The 21,552-nt window shown below is 37.6% G+C and overlaps 1 protein-coding gene across 1 annotated transcript in view; it reads right to left on the bottom strand.

Moving 5' to 3' along the window:
- Positions 1-16,191: 16,191 nt before the first annotated feature.
- Dync1li1 (dynein cytoplasmic 1 light intermediate chain 1) overlaps positions 16,192-21,552 on the bottom strand; it is a 33,919-nt gene continuing 28,558 nt past the window's right edge. Inside the window, exons 9-13 of the mRNA XM_026405781.2 lie at positions 20,527-20,586; positions 20,354-20,398; positions 19,533-19,653; positions 18,513-18,665; positions 16,192-17,077 (exon numbers count right to left, since the gene is read on the bottom strand). Coding sequence (XP_026261566.1) covers positions 16,965-17,077; positions 18,513-18,665; positions 19,533-19,653; positions 20,354-20,398; positions 20,527-20,586 — 492 coding nt within the window. The 3' untranslated portion in view covers positions 16,192-16,964. The remainder of the gene's footprint in view (positions 17,078-18,512; positions 18,666-19,532; positions 19,654-20,353; positions 20,399-20,526; positions 20,587-21,552) is intronic.

Genomic DNA, 21,552 nt, shown 5'->3' on the forward strand with positions numbered 1-21,552 from the left:
CCAGGTCAAGATCTGGGGCGAGACTTTCATGCAGAGGGAACAGCAAATACAAGTGTCCTGAGGATCAAATGAGCTTGGCTAGATTTGTAGTTGGTGTGACTAGAAGCAAGTAAGGGAATAGGAGAAGAGATGGAGGCAGAGACTAGATAATTTAGGGACCTTAGATCTTGGAAGAATTTGGATTTCTTTCTCTTTCTTTCTTTCTTTCTTTTTTCTTTAAGGGATTAGAGCTTTACCAACCCTATTATCTGTCTATCTATCTGTATATTTTTTGAGACAGGGCATGAATAAATTGCTGAAGCTGACCTGAAACTTATGATGCTCCTGCCTCAACCTCCTGAGTAGCTTTGATTACAGGTATGTGCCACAGGGCTGGGGATGTAGCTTAGTAGGAGAGCACTTGCCTAGCATGCATGTAGCCCTGGGTTCAATCACCAACTGCAAAAAAAAAAAAAAAAAAAAAAAAAAGTGATAGTATTAGCCAGGTGTGGTGGTGCATGTCTGTAATCCCAGTGGCTGGGGACACTGAGGCAGGAGGATCATGAGTTCAAAGCCAGCCTCTCACAACTTAGCCAGACCCTGTATCAAAATAAAATGCAAAAAAGAGGTGAGGATGTGGTTCAGTGTTTAAGTGCCCCAGGGTTCAATCGTGACCAAACAAACAACAACAATGACAACAAAAATAGTCATATGCCACTGTACCTGGCAAAGTTTTAGATTTCTATTTAAATAGAATGGATTCCCTGGAAAGACTTTCAGGATTTTCCCTTCTTACTTTTCTCTGAATTCCCACTTCAGAATTCAGAATTTCAACAGAAACATTTATTTATTTGTGTCTTTCTTATGCACCAACTGCTGTAGTCACATAGTTTAGTTTTGTGTAAAATATCAAGAAACATAATTATATTTTAGCAACGAAAGTTGATTGTTACATGTCAAGCTCACATATTTTCTCCAGGACAATATAAAGTAGTTACTAGGATTACCTTCATTTTACAAACAGAAAAGCTGAGGTCAAGAGGCTGTGTATCAAATCCAAGGCTAAATAGGCAGGAGCAGCTGAAATGCAGTTCTGACCATTCTGACTTAAAACCTAGCTGCTCACCACTAATCCAGCAAACCACAGCCTCTACTTCATCTCCCCATTAAAGTCTCAAAGCCCACGGATGAGAGGAGGGTTCTGCTGCCATCAGCTTCCACACTTATCTCTTATCCATGACCCCAAACCTCCTTTCTCCTTCCAGTAATAAAACAAAAGCTCTCATTCAGATGAATAGAGACACGTAGATAGGACTGTGTGTGTCAGCAAAAAGCTATTCTTCCGTCTTTGATTAAATGTATTCTCCCAAGGCCTTGTCTAGCCAGCAAAAAAACTATTCTTAACGTTTTTGATTAAATCTATTCTCTCAACCAATCACCAGTTATTTTTTCCCCCTTTGGTGCTGGTATTGAACACAGAGCTTCAGGGATGCTACTAAGTATGTGCTCTACCCCCGAATTGCGCCACCAGCCCATAGTCGCTAATTCTATCCAATAAAAGTAGGCCACTGTATTCTCACCAGTGCTAAAAGGATTCATAGCCCTGTTAGTCTTAAGTCTCAATTATCCCAAATTTTACCCTATTGATATCTGAAATTTCCCTTGAAATTCATCCAATAAATGATATGGGTTGATGACTAGAGAGAGATGTAAAAGGACAGACTCGTCTTAAAGCAATTGCTGAAATATGTTAATGGTAGAATCTAAGTAAAGTGTTCTGGTATCCACTCTCCAGTGATTTCAACTTTTTTGTACATATGAACATTTTCTAAATAAAATACTGGTGGTGGGGGAGTTACAAAGAAACAAGGACAGACTGTCTTTATTCTATTGGGTTGGTTAGAATGTACTTGGGCAGTTCTCTAGGGATCTCTTTGCATTTAGAAAATAAGAATTTAGCCTGTGATTAGTAAATTTCAGGGTGCATAAGAAACATCTATAAAGTTAATCTAAAATAATAATATTGGAGATCCGGAACCAAAGATTCTCAATTTGAGTGGAACTTGGAAGTATACGTTTGTAACAAGCTCTTCATGCAAATCTGGGAGGAAATCCGCCCACATGGAGGAACACTCTTCTGTATGAAACAGTGAAAGCCATTATGTACTACAGTAGGTAACTTTGCCCTGATTTGGGGAGTTGCCCACGGTTTAGAGACTAATATCCCTCCCAGTTAGAGGTGTGTGTCTCCTCCCCCAACCCCACCCCACCCCACCCCAGGTAAAAAAAAACCCATGGGTGCTCTACCATTGAGCTACCTCTCCGGTCTTTTTATTTTATTTTATTTTTATTTTGAGACACGTTCTCCCTAAGTTGCTGAGGCTGACCTCAAACTTGTAATCTTCCTGCCTCAGCCTCTGAAGTAGCTAGGATTAAAGGCACACACCACTATGCCTGATCCTTTGTTTTCTTAATGAATGAGAAACCAATGAACATTTTAGAGTTTCATGAGCAAATTCTGTTTGGGGTCATACCTTTTTGATGGGTGCATCCACACAAAAAATCTCCATCATTAATTAATAAATAAACACTGAACAGTCAAATGATGGGACTCACCACAACTAAAGTGAGAAAAAATTATTCATGATGAAACAATACACCATAAAAAAAATAGAAAAAGAAGACTGGGTGCGGCAGCCCATGCCTATAATCCCAGCAGTCTGGGAGGCTGAAGCAGGAGGATCACAAGTTCAAAGCCAGCCTCAGCAAAAGCAAGGCGCTAAGCAACTCAGCAAGACCCTATCTCTAAATAAAATACAAGATAAGGCTGGGGATGTGGCTCAGTGCCCTGAGTTCAATCCCTGGTACCAAAAAAAAAAAAAAAGAACTGAAGAATCATTTAAGTGCTGAAGAATATTCAATTTTCTCTTTAATTTAATATTAAATATTTACTAAAAATTTTTGGCAGTTTTTTTTTTTTTTTTTTTGAGAGGAAGGGAATGATATCTTTCTCTGTCTCCCAGGCTCGTCTCCAGTGTATAGACTCAAGTGATCTGCCTCAGCCTCTCGAGGAGCCAGGACTATAGACATGAGCCACCACACCCAGTTTCAGTATTTTTTTTTAAATGAAAGGAAACCAATCACAAGAAGAGATAGATTGAGGAAACATGATTTGAAGGAATGCTAGACACTCAAAAACTAATTTGGTATTACTTTTCTACTTGAGATTTTTTTTTTTCCCACAGCCCCTACTCAAAAAAATGTCACCAGCTCTTTCATTTCTCTTAGCAGTTAGGCAATCCCATGGATACAAAGTTGAATAACAGATGCTGTCCTAAAATGAGGCCATAGAAATAAATGTCCATAGGGCCAAGTAACAAAATAAGAATTCAGTATGTGACATAAAAAAAAAAAAAGATAGAAAGTAAACATGTTGGGAATTTGGAGCAGAGAGAAGTGAACTTCAACTAACAGAGCCAGTACAGTGGAGCTTCAAACTGGGGTCAGACAACCTTGAGGTGAAAACATAGGACACCAGTGACATGGAAGACAGCAAAGAAAGTGCACATAGCCACCACGAGTGGAGGGGAAGAAAGAGTCAGGGAAGATACAGTTGAGGTCAAATTTGGCCACACAACTGGGCCTTCCCATTTGGCCACTTCACTGGGCAATGAGGACCCACCAAAGGATTTCGGGTAGGGGAGTGAAATGGCTGAAGCTTGTCTTTGGGGATATTTTTCTAGTTGCCTTGAGCAGATTAGATTGGTTATGAAGATCTGGTAGGGGCGATTGTACGCGTTCAAAACAGAGGAGTCAGGGACTTTAACTCTAGTGGTAGTCATGGAAATCTTAGAGTGGATGGCTTCAAGAGAATGGAGGAGATGAAACCAGGGAGATTTGGAGACAATTTTGTTTGTAAAATAAGATTTGGAACAAGTGCTAAGGTTTTAAGCTTGTGAAACTAGGAGATAGAAGGAGGGTAATGGCAGAGACAAGTTTAGAAATTTCAGTATTTTATAATAAAACGGAAATGAACTTTTCATGACTTTGTGATGAGATGGCTCCCAATCTTAAAATGGAATTAGGCTTCGTTCATCAGAGGCCAGTGTCAGCAACTTAGCAAAGTCCTAAGCAACCTGTCTCAAAAATAAAAAGGGCTAGAGATGATGTGGTTCAGTGGTAAAGTGCCCCTAGGTTAAAAAAGAAAAAAAAAAAAAAACTACACTGAGATTTCATCTCACTTCAGTTCAAATGGCAGCGATTAAGAGTATAAACAATAATGAATGCTAGAGAGAATGTGGAGAAAAGGGCACACTATTAAATACTATTGGTGGGGTCATAAATTAGTATAACTACAATGGAAGTCAGCATGGAAGTTCCTCAAAAGACTAGGCATGGAACCACCATATGACTCAGCTATACCACTCCTTGGTATTTATTCTAAAGAATTAAAGTCAGCATACTATAGTGACACATGCTTACCCATGTTTATAGCAGCACAATTCACAATAGCCAAACTATAGAACTAGCCCAGGTATCTATGAATGGATGAATGGATAAAGAAAATGCGATATATATACACAATGGAGTTTTATTCAGCCATTAAAAAAATGAAATAATGTCATTTGCAGGAAAATAAATGGAACTTGAGAACATTATGCTGGATGAAATAAACCAGACTCCTAGTGTCACCCAAAAAGGCTTCATGGGGAAACAGGACTTGGAGAAGAGGGCCTGGTCTCAACACTCCGGGAGACAGTTCATTTAAACAGACAAATGGTACTTTTATATAAATGATTTGCAAACAGCTTAATGCAATGTGTCAATTTGAATGTGCTATGGGGTGCCCAGATATTTGGGTTAAACACTATTTCTGGCTGTGGCTGTGTTTCTAGAGGATATTAGCACTGAATTGGTGGCGGAATAAAGCAGATGCTCTCTCCAAAAAAAAAAAAAAAAAGAAAGAAAGAAATAAGCCAAAATCAGAAAATCAAGGATCATATATTTTCTCTCACATGTGGAAGTTAGAGAGGAAAAAGGAAAAGAAAGGTGTGTGTGTGGGGGCGGGGTGTCTCATGAAAATTGAAGGGAGATGGATAGTGTAGAGAAAGACACAGGGGTAGGGAGGAGGGGAAGGAAAGGGCAAATGCTGGGGAATGATATTGGCCAAATTATATTGTTATCTTGTGTGCATGCACAAATGTGTAACAACAAATTCCATCATTATTTTCAACTATAATGCACCAATTTTTAAAAAGGGAGAAAAAAATAGATGACTTTCATACAGTATATAATAAGCATGCTTCAATGTTTTATCTACTTATTAGTAAAGGGAATATAAAACTGATTTAAAGAAGGATATGAGAGGGGCTGGGGATGTGGCTCAAGCGGTAGCGCGCTCGCCTGGCATGCGTGCGGCCCGGGTTCGATCCTCAGCACCACATACCAACAAAGATGTTGTGTCTGCCGATAACTAAAAAAAAAAGAAAATATTAAAAAAAAAAAAAAAAAGAAGGATATGAGAGACAGGGCTGGGGTTGTAGCTCAGTGGTAGAGCACTCGCCTGGCACATCTGAGGCCCTGGGTTCAAACCTGAGCACCACATATAAATAAATAAAATAGATATATTGTGCCCAACTACACTAAAAAAATAAATATTTTTTTTTAAAAAAGAAGGATATGAGAGAACATGGTATATGTGTGCGTGCCTGCATGCTTATGTGTGTGACAGAATAAGAGTGTTAGGTTAAATCCAAAGCTGGTTAATGGTCTATAGGACAATGAAATTGTTATCTTTCAAAAGAAATCATTTTTAATTTATTAAACAAAACTCATTTGCAATTTATCAGTCTTCTATAGTTAATAACTATAGAATCTAGGCTCAACTTGATAATAAATAATAACTCCCATAAAATTACCATTCCCTGAATCATCAGAGGACCTTAAGAAAGGTTTGGTAGGGGCTGGGGATGTGGCTCAAGCGGTAGTGCGCTCGTCTGGCATGCGTGCAGCCCAGGTTCGATCCTCAGCACCACATACCAACAAAGATGTTGTGTCCACCGAGAACTAAAAAAAAAAAAAAAAAAAAAAAGGTTTGGTAGACTATACTCCAGTTCAGGGGCCTGAAAACTCTTTCTGTAAAGGGCCAGGTATCATTTTTAAATACTTTAGGCTATGAGAATCTGTTGTAATTTCTCATTTGTGTTGAGGAAAGCAGCCATAGTTAATACATAAACAAATGTTTGTGGTTGTGTTCCAATAAAACTTTATTTATTTAGTTTTTGGTACCAGGGATTAAACCCAGGGGTGCTTAACTATTGAGTTACATCCCCAACCCTTTTTAAATATTTTCTTTAAAGACAGGGTCTCTCTGAATTGCTTAGGGCCTCACTAAATTGCTGAGGTTGGCTTTGAACTCACAATCCTCCTGCCTCAGGCCTCGGAGCTGCTGGGATTACAGGTGTTCTCCCAACTCAATAAAACTTTGTAAAAAATAGGCAGTGGGCTGGATTGACAAACCATACTTTGCTGACCACTCCCTGCTCTGGGTTCAGTAGTTTTCAAACATGAATGATCATCAGAATCACCTTAAGTCTTATATTACACCACAGATTTCTGTCTCACACCCCCAAGTTGCTGACTTAGCAGAGCTTGGGTGGAACCTGAGAATCTATCTACATTTCTAACAAGTTCCCCCATGCTGCTGCTGCTGCTGATCTAGGAACTTTAACTTTGAGGACAACTGTTCTAGTGTGACATTGAAAATATACTCAGTAATCCTTTTGACTTATTTTCAGGAGAGACTCCTCTGTTTCAATGAAGGGAGGATGAGAAATTCAGATTAGGGTGCACTGAGATGGAGGTGCCAGAGGGGCATCAAATGGAATTTGTAGTAGTTTCAAATATGAATCTGGAGCATTAGAGGAAATAAACCATATGAGGAATGCCCATAGAACTAAACAGTAGAGCCATAAAAATGTTAAAAGGATGAACCTATAGAAAGAGTTTTGGAGGAAGAGAAGGTAAAGAGGAGCCAGGGAAATAAAGGAGTGATTAGGGACCAGGGTAAGAACATAGGAAGAAGCGTCGTGAAAGGTAAGGTCTGACATTTAACTAATATTTGCCAGTTCCACAGCCTGGACAAGGAATTCAATTAAGCAAAAAAAAAAAGAAAAAAAAAACTTGAATCTGAGATCTTCGAGAGATGATAGCATCAAAACTCCCCTTAAATAACCAGACTAGAGGATAAACATGCGACATCCTCAACTTCCACATTTCATCTACACCAGCAGAGGGCCACAAAGGCACGGGAATGCTAATGATGCCTTTTGTTTTAAGGCTTCTACACTCACCAGTGCAGGAAGCTAAATCCTAAGTGATTTGGGGGGCTTCAGGGGGGACCCCGCTGTGTGTCACTCAGCCTCCTTGCCCCCATGACCATTCGGGAAACTTTAGTCCTGGACAGTTTAATCGTGTGAGTGGGAGATGTAATAGAGGTGGAAGCTTCTGAGTACCAGGGGGAAGGGAGAGGGAGGGGGTGGGTTCAGTTTGGAATTTGGATTTGAGGGAGCGCCTGTTATTGCTAGGCAACCCAAGGCCTTGCCTCCAACGGAGTGTTATTATAGATAGAAATCAGTCTTAAGAGTTTTTCCTTATTACTGCTTAAATTTTATTTTTTTAAAATGTGAACCACTGATTAAGATTCCAGAAATAAAAACATACAAAAAGGTCCATTAGAGAAGTGTCAGTCAGTCTCTATTTGTTCCACCTCATTCCTGCCCAACCCTCCTTGTTATGAGTGACAGATTTTGATAGTTTCTGGTTATCTTACCTGTGCTTCCTCAGTGGAGACAAATGCATATGTGTGTGTGTCAGAGTGTATTATATATTTGTGTGTGTATATATATATATATATATATATATATATATATATAATGCATATATATATACACACATACATGTGCACACACATATAGTCTAGTACTTTTTATTTGCATTTATCAACATATCCTAGAAAATACACATATCAGTTCATAAAAATCAATTTCATTTTTTAAAAAATTGCATAGGGGACTGGGGTTTGTGGCTCAGTGTTAGAGTACTTGCCTGGTATGTGTGAGGCCCTGGGTTCGATCCTCAGCACCACATATAAATAAACAAATAAAGTGAAAAATCCATTGGCAACTTAAAAATATTTGAAAAAAATTGGATAGTACTACATTGTGTAGCTGCAGTTTATTCAATTTTCTGCATACAGGCATTTAAGTTTGTTCTCAATATTTTGCAATTACAAAATAATGTCACAATGTACAACTGTGTGTCTCTTATTTTCAGATTCTTTTTTTTTTTAAAGAGAGAGTGAGAGAGAATTTTTAATATTTATTTTTTAGTTCTCGGTGGACACAACATCTTTGTTGGTATGCGGTGCTGAGGATCGAACCCTGGCCGCACGCATGCCAGGTGAGCGCGCTACCGCTTGAGCCACATCCCCAGTCCTATCTTCAGATTCTCAGATGCATATGTATCTTTGTTTTAGAGGAGGACAAGTTTATCTGTGGTCTCAGGTGTCAGAGGTCTCAGTCCATAGATGGCCAACTCCATAGCTCTGGGTCCCAGGTGAGGCAGAACATCAGGGCAGAAGGACATGGTGAAGGGAAGCGGCTCAGGAAATGACCGTCAAGAAGCAGAGAGAGCGTATGTATCTTTAGGGTAAAGATACATGGTATGCAAGTTTGTGGATACAGTTTTGTTAAACATGGCAAAATTCCCTCACTAGAGGTTGTATTCTCATACAATCCCAGAAGCTGTGAATAAATGCCCCTATTTCTCCATCACCTGTCCAACAAGCTTTTGAATTCTTTTGTCAAGCTTTTGAATTTTTTTCATTTTGTATTTCAATACAGTATTAATTTGCATTTGTTTTGGGAGGAAAGCTGAAATCGTTTATAGTATTTTCTACCTATATACATCTTTTGCTTATTTATCTATATTCTTTATAAGGGTCTTGTGTTTTCTACTTTTCTATTTTTGAGCATTCTTCATATATTAAGAACATTAGCCCTTTATCTGTAATATCTTATAGTTGTCTTTTGACTTTGCTTTTGGTGCCTTTTGCCATCATGTTTCTTTCAACTTCGGGGTGGTTGGGTAGTAGGAATTGAGCCAAGGGTCTCATACATACTAGGCAAGTGGTAGAGGTACCACTGAACTATACCCCAAATTCTTTTTGTTTTTGAAACAGGATCTTGCTAAGTTGCAGAGGCTAATTTGGAACTTGTGATCCTACTGCCGCAGCCTCTGGAGTAGCTGGGATCACAGTGGGCACCCCCAGTTTCAACTATTTTTGTTAGTTGGATTTGCTGGGGATTGAACTCAGAGCCTTGTGCATGCTAGGCAAGTGCTCTATCACTCAGTCATATCCCGGCTGGTAGTTGAATTTAAATTTTTTCTTTTGTTGCATGTGGATTGAATTAAATTTAGAAAGTCTTTCTTGTTAAGGTATAAAATAATTTACTTTGTTTTTAGTACTTGTATGATTTCATATTTTACATTTAGTTCTGATATTTTTTTTTAATTTTTAATATTTATTTTTTAGTTCTCGGCGGACACAACATCTTTTGTTGGTATGTGGTGCTGAGGATCTAACCCTGGCCGCACACATGCCAGGTGAGCGCGCTACCGCTTGAGCCACATCCCCAGCCCCCAGTTCTGATATATTTGAAGTTTATTCTTGTGATTTTTGTCAGGTACAGATCCAATTTTATCTGTACAAATAGCTAGCAATCGGTATAATAGTAATGTAAATATAACTTTTTCTCTATTTTTTTTTGGGGGGGTACTAAGGATTGAACCCAGGGTTTCTTAACCACTGAACCATGGTCAATCCTTTTTTAAATTTTTTATCTTGAAACAGGGTCTCACTTAGTTGTTTAGGAGTTTGCTAAGTTGCTAAGGCTGGCCTTGAATTTGCAATCCTCCTGCCTCAGCCTCCCAAGTTGCTGGCATTATAGGCAGGCACCACCATGCCCAGATACAACTTTTCTTTCTAGAAATAAGAATTCAGGGTAATAGGCTTTTCAGAAGGGGCCTGATTACAACAAAACATTTAGAGTAGATAGATCAATATGTGTGCTGAAATAATTTCTTCATGGCATGAGTATTTGAAAAACTTATTAAAATTAAGATTCCTTCTGGGGTAGCTATAAAAGCTTGCATTTGTATAACACTTTATAGTTTAGGAAGCGCCCCCGCATCCTCCATCTCACTTATCCTCATTTATCCTCTACACGTGTGCAGGTTATCTTCAGCACAGTGAAGATGATAAAACTTGGGAAATCACCAATTAATTTTAAAAAGATTGTGGTGATACAATGGGACAGGGCACTACTCTGCCCCAAACATATGTGTTTATATTTCTCTCTCTCTCTCTCTCTCTCTTCCCCTTCCTACACACACACACACACACACACACACACACACACACACACACACACACTGTTCCACTTATAATCAGATGACTGTAGATGAGTCATACTTAATGGTGAAATATTAAAAGTTTTCCCTCTGAGATGGGAATAATTAACCATGTTTCTTCTTACCAGTTCTATACTTTTCTGTACTGCAGTACAGGCATAATAAAGCAAAGCATTAGAAAGAGGTAAAACTCATTATTTGCATATGACACAACTATATATAGAAAAATCCAAAATAAATTACAGATGAACTATGTTGTTGGAACCTTCATATGTTACTGGTAGTGATGGAAATTCTGTTGCTTTTGCTTATTTATTGATTGATACTGGGGATTGAACCCAGTATCAATAAATACTGGGTTCAATCCCCAGTATCAATAAATTGAACCCAGGGGTGCTTTATCACTGAACCACATCCCAGCCCTTTTTATCTTTATCTTTGGAGACAGACCTGGCTAAGTGGCTTAGACCCTTTGCTAAGTTTCTAAGGCTTTTCTAAGTTTCTGGGATCCTTTTGCCTCAGCCTCCTGAATTGCTGGGATTACAGGCATGTGCTATGGATGCCTGACATCAAATTGTTTTCCAAAGCTGTTGTACCATTTTGCATTCCCATCAGCAATGTATGGGGATCTAATTTCTCCATATCCTCACCAAACTTCCCATTTGTAATTTTAGCAATACTAGTGGCTATTAATTGGTAACTCTTTGTGGGTTTTATTTACATAAACCCAATGACTAAAACTGTCAGACTTCATGTTCTTGTTTACCACTTACATAATTTCTTTGAAAAAAAATATTTCTTCAAATCCTTTGCCCATTTAAAAAAAATTTTCAGTTGTTGATGAACCTTTATTTTATTCATTTATTTGTATGTGGTGGTGAGAATCGAACCAGTGCCTCAACCATGCCACCCCAGCCCTCCTTTGCCATTTCTAATTTGGGTTATTTGCCTTATTGTTATAGTGTTTTTAAATGTATTCTGTATAGTAGGCCTTATCAGATATGTTACTTGAAAATGTTTTCTCAAGAATGTGAATTCTCATAACCACTCTGGAAAAACCTTTTGGCTTTATCTGCTAACGCTGAATACACATATACCCTGTGGACCCAACAATCCACTCTACCATATACTGGTTGAGTATCTTTTATCCAAAATTCTTGGGACCAGAAGCATTTGAGATTTCAGATATTTTTAAAATGTTTACAAATACAATAATGAAATATCTTTGGGGTAGGACCAAGTTTAAACATAAAATTCATTTGTTTCTCATTTATACATTATACACAAAACCTGAATGGTTTTTTTTTGGCCAACCCTTTTTGTTTTTTATTTATTTTTCTATTTATCTATTTATCTATCTATCTATCTATCTATCTATTTATTTATTTATTTATTGGTGCTGGGGATTGAACTCACAGCCTAGTGCATGCAAGCACTCTACCAACTGGGCTAAATCCCCAGCCCGTTTTTTTTTTTTTTTTTAATATTTTTTAGTTGTAGGTGGGCACAATATCTTTATTTTTATGTGGTGCTGAGGATCGAACCTGGTGTTCCACACATGGTAGGCGAGCACTCTACCTCTAAGCCACAACCCCAGCCCCGTTTTTTTTTTGTTGTTGTTGTTCTTTTTAGTTATACACGACAGTAGTCTATTTTGACATACAAACATGTTTTTTTTAAATTTTGAGTTGCAGATAGATATAATACCTTTATTTATTTTTTTTATGTGATCCTGAAGTCTTAACCCAGTGCCTCAACCCATGTTAGGTGAGCACTGTACCATTGAGCTACAAGACAAGGATTTTTTTTTTTTTTTTTAGTTTTAGGTGGACACAATATTTTTATTTTACATTTATGTGGTGCTAAGAATCGAATCCAGTGCTTCATGCATGGTAGGCGAGCACTCTACCACTGAGCCACAACCCAGCCTCTAAGACAGGGTTTTGCTAAGTTGCTTAAGTAGCTGAGGTTAGCTTTGAATTTGTGATTCTCCTGCCTCAGCCTCCCAAGTTGCTGGGATTCTAGGTGTACACCACTACACTGGCCTGAAGGTAATCTTATACAGTATTTGAATATATCTGTTCAGAAAATAAAGTTTCAGGGTGTGGAATTTTCCACTTGTAGTGTCTTATTGGTGTGCAAAAAAATTTAGATTTGGCAGCACTTCAGATTTTGGATTTTCAGATTAAGGATGCTCAACCTGTGCACCCAAAAGAAATGAAAACACATTTTTCACAAGATATATTTAAGAGCATTCACAATAGCACTACTCTTTTTTCTTATTCTTTTAAAAAATATTTTTAGTTGTAAATGGATGAAATGCCTTTACTTTATTTTTATGTGGTGCTGAGGATCAAACCAAGTGCCTTATACCACTAAGCAAGCACTCTACCACTGAGCCACAACCAGCCCGCACTACTCTTAACAGCAACTTAAAAACTGAAAATTACCCAAACATCCTGTGGTAGGCTGAGAAACAGATCCCCAAAGCTATCCACATCCTAAAACCTTTGTCTGTTACCTGACTTAAAACCAAGGGACTTTGCAAATATGACGAAGGATTTTGAGAGGTAGAGATAATCGGTCCACCCTAACAAGTATGGAGCTCAACAAACAGAAAAGACACAAACAACTCTTCTTAGGTCTGTCAAAGAAATCACAAGTACAATCCTCCCAATCAGAGACAGGTAGACAATCACAATTTACCAAAGACACTCCAAGGCAGAGGCCTTGATGGGAATCAGCGCAGGAATAAGAAATTTGAACATAACTGATGAATTGCTAGAGGCTCTGTGTGACCAAGCCCAGTCATAAGAGGGTCCCCAGAACCCTGTGGGTTCTACTCCAGGAGCTCTAGCAGGTTCACATAAGGAAGAACAGGGAAACTCCCCACCACTCTGATAGGAAGGGGAAAAGTACCCATTTTGAAATACAACAGAGCATTCTATTCCTCTTAACAAGGACTGTCTGTGGGAGAAACTATTTTACCAGAGCCTAACCAACCTGGTAACCAACCCCTCCAGCCATTCTAAAGGGGTCGTTACTAAAACTGAGATCTAATCATTAGGACTGTAGCATGAGTTCCTTTGCCCCCACATCTTACCACCACATCACTAAAGGCTTATTTACCAGAGTTTCTTTCACCATACATCATCTTCAGTTATTAATTTAAAAGTTGCAAGGCATACTAAAGGGGTAAACAAAACAGAACAAAAAAAAAAGTTTTAAGAAACAGAGCAAACATCAGACCCAGACTCAGATATGCAAAGGATGTTGGAATTCTCAGAACAAGTATTTAAAACAACTATGACTAATATGCTGACAAAAATGGAAAAAGTAAACATATAAGAATAGATGGATAATGCAAGCAGAGGTGGAAATTCTAAAAAAGCTTTAACATAAATGCTAGAGATAAGAAAAGAACAAAGAATGCCTTTGGTGGGCTCATTAGTAGATCAGACTGAGGCTGAGGACATTTCTGAGCTGGAGTATTTAACAATAGACACTTCCAAAATTGAAAGCAAAAAATAATATTCAAACTGTGGGACAACTACAAAAGATATGGGTAATGGGTCTATCAGAAGAAAGAGAAAGAAACAGAATATCTGAAGCAGTGACTGAGAATTTCCCCAAATCACTGGACATCAAACGAAGAGATCTGGGATATTCAGAAAACATAAAGCAAAATTAATGCCCCCAAACTACTCACAAGCATATATCACATGCAAACTGCAGAAAATAAAAAAATTAAGAAAAATCCTCAAAGCAGTTAGAGGAACAAAGAATTTTATCTGACGTCTCTTCAGAAACCACACAAGCAAGAGTGAAGTGTACAGTGTTGGCCAGGCACAATGGCACACATCTGTAAGCCCAGCCACTGAGGAGGCTAAGGCAGGAAAATCCCCAGTTCAATAATTTCGAGAGGCCCTAAGCAACTTAGAGTGGGCCTGTACCAAAATAAAAAGCACTGGGGATGATGCTCAATGATAGGGTGCCCCTAGGTTCAATCCACAGTACCCAAACCAAAAACAAACAAGCAAAAAAAACCTGTTAAAAGCACATTACACATGTACGTTAAATATGAAGACCCACTTGAAGAACCTGGGCCCTTATAAGAGGGAGGCAGAACTTTTAAAGTTGAAAGAAATGTGGTGGCTGCCAACAGGTGAAGACACTATTGCTGATCCAGGAGTGGTGGTACATGCCTGTAATCCTAGCAATTTGGGAGACTAAAGCAGGAGGATCACAAGTTTGAGGCCAGCCTCAGCAATTTAACAAGACCCTGTCTCAAAAAGGACTGGGGAAGTAGCTCAGTGCTCCTGGGTTCAATCTCCAGTATCCCCTGCACCCTCCAAAAATTATTGCTGGCTTTTTTTTTTTTTTTTTTTTTTTTTTTAAAGAGAGAGTGAGAGAGGGGAGAGAGAGAGAGAGAGAGAGGGAGAATTTTTAATATTTATTTTTTAGTTCTCGGCGGACACAACATCTTTGTTGGTATGTGGTGCTGAGGATCGAACCCGGGCCACACGCATGCCAGGCGAGCGCGCTACCGCTTGAGCCACATCCCCAGCCCTTATTGCTGGCTTTGAAGGTGGAGAAGGGGCCGAGAGCTATGGAATACAGGCTGCCTCTGAAGATGGAGAAGGGGCCGAAAGCTATGGAATACAGGCTGCCTCTGGAAGCTGGGAAGAAAGGAAACAGATGCTTCTTTGGAGCCTCTAAAAGAAATGAACCCTGCTGACATCTTAACTTAGTGAGACTCATTTTGGACTGCTGACATCCTTTAGTAAGATTAGCTTGTGTTAGGGCTGGGGATGTGGCTCAAGCAGTAGCGCGCTCACCTGGGGTGCGTGCAGCCCTGGTTCGATCCTCAGCACCACATACAAACAAGGATGTGTGTCCGCTGAAAACTAAAAAAATAAATATTAAAATTCTCTCTCTCTTAAAAAAAAAAAAAGATTAGCTTGTATTATTTTAAGCCATTAAATTTGGGGGAACTTTTTGTAGTAGCAATAGGAAAACAGTGCATACTCATTGATATAGCATAATAGACATATTTGGACAATGGAATATTATGCTGCAATAAGAATTTTTACCACTGCATGCACCAAAAAGAATGAATCACAGGGGCTATAGTTGTGGCTCAGTGATAGAGCACTTGCCTAGCATGTGTGAGCACCACATATAAATAAATGAATAAAATATCTAAAAAAAATATTTTTTTTGTACCAGAGACTGAATCCAGAGGCGCTTAACTACTGAGCCACATCCCCAGCCTTTTTAAAAAATTTTATTTAGAGACAGGGTCTCTTTGAGTTGCTTAGGGCCTTGTTAAGTTGCTGAGGCTGGCTCTGAACAAGCAATCCATTTGCCTCAGCCTCCTGTGCCACTGAGATTACAAGCTTGCAACACCGTGCCCAGCACATTTGCCAAATTTTTCTTCCCACTAAATAATGACAATGGTTGTATTTTCAGTCCCTGGAAACGTTGGCATAAGATTCTGTAGTTCAAAATGTATCTGTGGGACAAGATGTGTTGATCAAGGTAAAATCCCAAATTAAGGAAACTTAAAGGAGAATGAATCTCATATTAATTTGTCTCTCAGAAATTCTGATCAGAATACTCAGTAATTCTATAAGCCAAACATTTCAAATTACTAATGAATCTTATTCATTAGCTGACAAATTATATGAGAAAATACAAGTTATTTGAACCCAAATGCAGAGAATAAATACTTTATTAACTGATTACAGTTGAAAGTCACAAACAAAAAAGGAGTATATTAAGGCAGAGCCATATATATATATATATATATGTGTATAGACAAATCCAAAGACTGTTACCTCTTTACATTTTCATAACCTCTGCATTTTTCTTTTACACATTTAGGCAGTGTGCTTTCTTTCCTTCTCAGTTTCAGAACATATCTTGGCCAATATCTAAATCATATTTTGATGACAACTTATAGGATCACTGATTTGAGTGATGACTAGTGTATTAAATGCTATCTGTTTTCTCAGCATATCCCAGGTATTGGTACATTTATGTTATGTGCAAAATCTGACAATTTTCTTTTTCAGCAAAACACACAAATTTTTAAAAATGATTTTAAATAGTCTTAACTAAAACAAGTTTGGACTTCCAAGTCAGTTAAATGTCCAAATTGCATATTGTCTGCCCTTCTCTAAACCCTCCTATATAATAATTTAGCCTTTAAAATAAGATCACATGGTTGTATTTCAGATTTATAAATTTTGAGATTTTCAAAATCCAAAATTACTTCCCTATGCAAAAATCGCAATGCAAACAGCAATTCTACGTAATGTAGAATATTTTTTTTCTTCTGTATAGCTCCTTTTATAAAAATGGGCAGCCAGAAAGAAAAAAAAAAAAAAGACATAAATTTAGTCCATCTGTAAAAGCACTCCAGCTCCCTAATTCCACCTTTGAAGGAAAAGGCAGAGGCAAGTTTACATTATCCCAGAAAACTGAATAAATGGCTTTATTTGGTATCTTCAAGAAGCTTCTCCTTCCGTAGGAGATGTAGGTGTTGGAGGAGAAACTGAAACTGGTTTCCGGGTAATTCTGTCTAGTTCTGCATGAACATCTGACAGGACAGGCTTCTGGCCTACATTGAAGGAAAAGGAAAGAAATAAGATTTAGATACAGTTAAAGTATCTACGCCAATGTCTCTTCACTTAAAATTGCCAACTCCTTCACTAATTTTATCAAACATGCTGAAGTTAAACATCCTTAATTTAAAAATAAATTATCTCATTTTAAATTGTGAGATCTGTTACTAAATGGAGGTAAAACTGGCACCTATGATTTAATCTCATAAAAATATTAGGACAAAAAGAATAAAAGCAAAAAATAAGAAAGTTATGCAGTCAGAAAGTACAAACTTAAAACAATAATAAAACAGCAACAAAATTTTGGAATCTGGAAGCAAGACAAATGAATTGTAACTATAAATGAACAATAACAAATGCTGAAGAGGGTATGAGAAACTGGAATCCTCATAACCTTTTGATGGGAGTATAAAATGATGCAGCATTTTGAAAACTTCATGGCAGGCCTTAAAAATTTTAAACAGAGTTGCTGCACCCACTGGCACTTGCCTGTAATTCCAGCAACTTGGGAGGCTGAGGCAGAAGGATTCCAAGTTTGAGACCAGCCTTAGCAACTTAGCAAGACTGTCTCAAAATAAAAGGGCTGGGGATATAACTCGGGGTAGAGAGCCCCTGGTTCAATCCCTAGTACCACAAAACAAAACAACAGAGTTACCATGTAACCTAGAATTCATAAGTATTTACCCAAGAGAATTAAATTTATGATCACATAAAAATGAATGCTCATAGTAGCATTATTCATAGTAGTTTTTTTTTAAAGGAAATAATCCAAAGATCTACCAACCAATGAATAGATAAAAAAAAAAGTGTGGCATATCTACACAATGGAATGTTATTCAGCAATAAAAAGAAATGAATTAATGATGCATGCTGGATGAACCTCAAAATATTATGTTAGCCAGGCGTGATGGCACATGCCTGTAATCCCAGCGACTCTGGAGGCTGAGGCAGGAGGATCACAAGTTCAAGGCCAGCCCCAGCAACTTAATGAGACCCTCAGCAACTTAGCAAGACTCTGTCTCAAAATAAAAAATAGAAAAAGGATGGGGATATAGTTCAGTGGTAAAGCATCCCTGGTTTCGATCCCTGGTACCAAATAACAACTACAACAAAAATTATGTTAAACAAGACATAATGTGTGTATGATTCCCATTTATGTGAAATGTCCAGACAGGGAAAACCATTGACACAGAAAACAGATAAGTGACTGCCTAGGACTAAGAAGCTAAGAGACAGGGAAGGTTTGAAGTTTCTTTTGGGGGAAATGAAAAAATGTTCTAAAATGAGGTTATGGAGATGTTTTCCACAACTTTGTAAAAATACTAAAAATCAATGATCTGTACACTTTAAATGTGTGAATTTCATTGTAGGTAAATTATACCTCCATAAAGCTGTTTTCAAAGAAAAGTGACTTGCTCTAAGTAACTGTACCTGACTTTTTGGCAGACGGTGGTAAAACACCGCTTCCACCTCCAGCCCCACCTCCAGGGCTACCACTACCAGCAGGGCCTCCAGGAGAGCCAGTCTTTTTACTCAACAAACTATTGAAGAAATTTGCCAGGACACCTTCACTTGTAGCTCCAGCTATAAAACACAAACACATACCAAAAAATTTCAAAAAAGCTACTCAAAACATTAGATTTTTCCCATAAATTATTAGAGTAATCACACATAGAAAACAAATGAGACTTAAAGTTTAAGAGCTATATTCAGGATATATTAGTTTGAGTTTTAGCTGAATAACTACTCATTCTCTTTAATACACTCATACATAAAACAAATGAGTAAACTACAAGTGTAAGATAATTTAAAAATTAGAATGTTATTAAAAGGTCAAAAGCATTTCAAGTAACATTGAGAAATATTTGTCTTAGTATTACAAAAAGTTCCTCAATCCTATATGAAAACTAGAAATTCTAAGAGATAAATGGGCAAAGGGTAGTAATAAGTGATTTCACAGAATAGAAATACCATTAGATGAGAAACGGTTGTTAGTATTTAAAATATAACAATTAGGTTGTGGTAAAACTGGAACACTGAATATTGATATAACATTAAATACTCCATTTGAAAGACATCAAAAGGTACAACCTACTAATCCCATCTATCACAATTATTCCTACAAGAACAACTATTTTGCATATTTTTTCCTTATGGTAATTGCAGATTACCAATTATAGTATAAAAATGAATTTCTCCAATGACCTACCATAGGAAAATGATTAAACATAATAAAAGTTTCACCATGTGCATAGTGATATACTAAAAATATACTGTAAATATACTGTAATGGTTTAGAATCTGATTAACTATGAGATTACATCTACAGAGACAGAGATTAGAGGGTATTGCACAAGAATGAAAATAAGTTATATTTAGGTGAGATGCTAAGTACATTTTCTTCCCCATTGTACAATGTATTGTGTTATTTTCTCTAAGAAAGAGATATACCTTTCATGTTTGGATCAATTTTTTTTGACCCAGCAGGGATGGGTGACACACTGGCAACATTGGATGACACAGATCTGTTTGGTGTTCTAGGCGAGCCTCCAGGGACTCTTGGTGAGGCATCCTAGGTAAAAATAGGAAAACCACAAATACTAAAACCTAAAACTTTCAAATTCACAAATTATTTGCCATGATCCGCCATCTATTCTACTGCCTTTTATACTACCATCCATCAACAAAAACATTAGGAATCTTGTCCTCATTATTATAGAATATCAAAGGCCCACCACGTTTTAGAATACAAATTTTTCCTTCAGTGGATAAGGGAGAATGTATAAAGAAATGAGGTGTGGTTATGAGATTAAGTTTGGAGTCAGATCTGGGTTTCAATCTGGATTTATATCCTACCAGCTAAATAATCTCAGGCAAGCCACAATGTCCTCTAAAGCCCCTGATTCCCTACCTGCAAAATGGGGCTAATGAACAGTACCTGCTTCTCAAGCTTGTGAGAATTTAGTAATGGACACATAATAAAACATTGCAAAATACATCTTTATATGATTCAGATATTTTGAAAAAGACTTAAAGAACATTTCTTGGGCTGGGGTTGTAGTTCAGTGGTAGAGTGCTCGCCTAGGACGTGTGAGGCACTGAGTTCAATCCTCAGCACCACATAAAAACAAAATAAAGAAAAAACATTTTTTAAAAAATTTCACAACCAGAAGAATTATATTAAAGTAAACCCATCAGATGTGAATACAATTTAAAAAAGAAACAATAATGCACTGAATTTTAATAATTATGTCAAAATTTATAATACTGACCACAGGCCTTCCAGCTGCAGTTGGTGGCTGCTTTGCTAAAAGGGACTAAAAAACAAAAAACAAAAGAATCCTAGTTTAGACATTCACAGCATGTATCACTTTATTTTTAAAATACATAAAAGAACAGTTTATTCATTAACTATAATAAGTCTGCTTCTGATACAATTTCATACCTGTAACTTCATAAGAAATACTTGATCATCTTCTGCCATAATTTCCTTCTCATGCACAAACTGAAATGAGCAATACATAAATGAGCAAGTTTAATTTATTTTGCTAAAACCATTAATAACTTATTCTCTGGGTACTATATTTACATTTACACGAGTGACCCTTATAGTAGGGCTGACCAATAACTATCTGTAATGATATATATGTTCTATATCTGTGAAATTTCATATAGCAGTCACTAGCTACTAGTGGCTATTAAATACTTGAAATTGGCTAGTATGAGCAAGGAAGTGAGTTTTTTGATCTTACTTTACATTTGAAAGCTACATGTGACTAATGACTACTGTATTTTAACAGCACAGCCCTAGAGCCACATTCATGCTTATACAATTTGTTGAATAACTGCTGGGTGTTTTAAAAGGGTCAGTAATATCTCAGTTGGGTTAAATGCAACTTGTCTCTGGTTTCCCTGCAATTAAAGAAAAAAGAAACAGATATATATGCTCTTCTATCAGCTGAATCATTAGAAATTAAAGAAATTAGAAATAAAATTGCAAAAGTCTCCTGCTTCTACTCTTGCTGTATAACACAGGCTCAGTCTATTTTCTTCTCAAGAGTCAAAGGGTTCAATTAGATTACATCATGCCTCTGCTCAAACGCTCTCAACACTTTGCATCCTACTCAGAGTAAAATCCAAAGTTCTTACCACGACCTAATGATAAAGTCCCCAAAGATCCTAACTCTGCCTTTCATCTCCCACCAGGTCTGTCCACCTCACAGCTCTTTGCGGTCTATCTTGCTCTCACATTTTTCCCTGGGAGCATTTGTACTTTCATATTCCTCTTGCCTTCAACATTCTGCCCTTTTACAAGGGGGACCTTCTCTAAAACAGCATCCCTCAAGGCCCAGTCCCCTTATTCTCTGCACACACTGCTTTATCTTCATAACCCTTATTCCCAACTCAATGGACGACCTATGAGTTAGGTTTATTGCTTGCATTCTCCTCCTTCCCAGTTAGTACCTAAACA

The sequence above is a fragment of the Urocitellus parryii genome, chromosome 3, assembly GCF_045843805.1.
Source record: "Urocitellus parryii isolate mUroPar1 chromosome 3, mUroPar1.hap1, whole genome shotgun sequence".
In the NCBI taxonomy this organism is placed as follows: domain Eukaryota; kingdom Metazoa; phylum Chordata; class Mammalia; order Rodentia; family Sciuridae; genus Urocitellus; species Urocitellus parryii.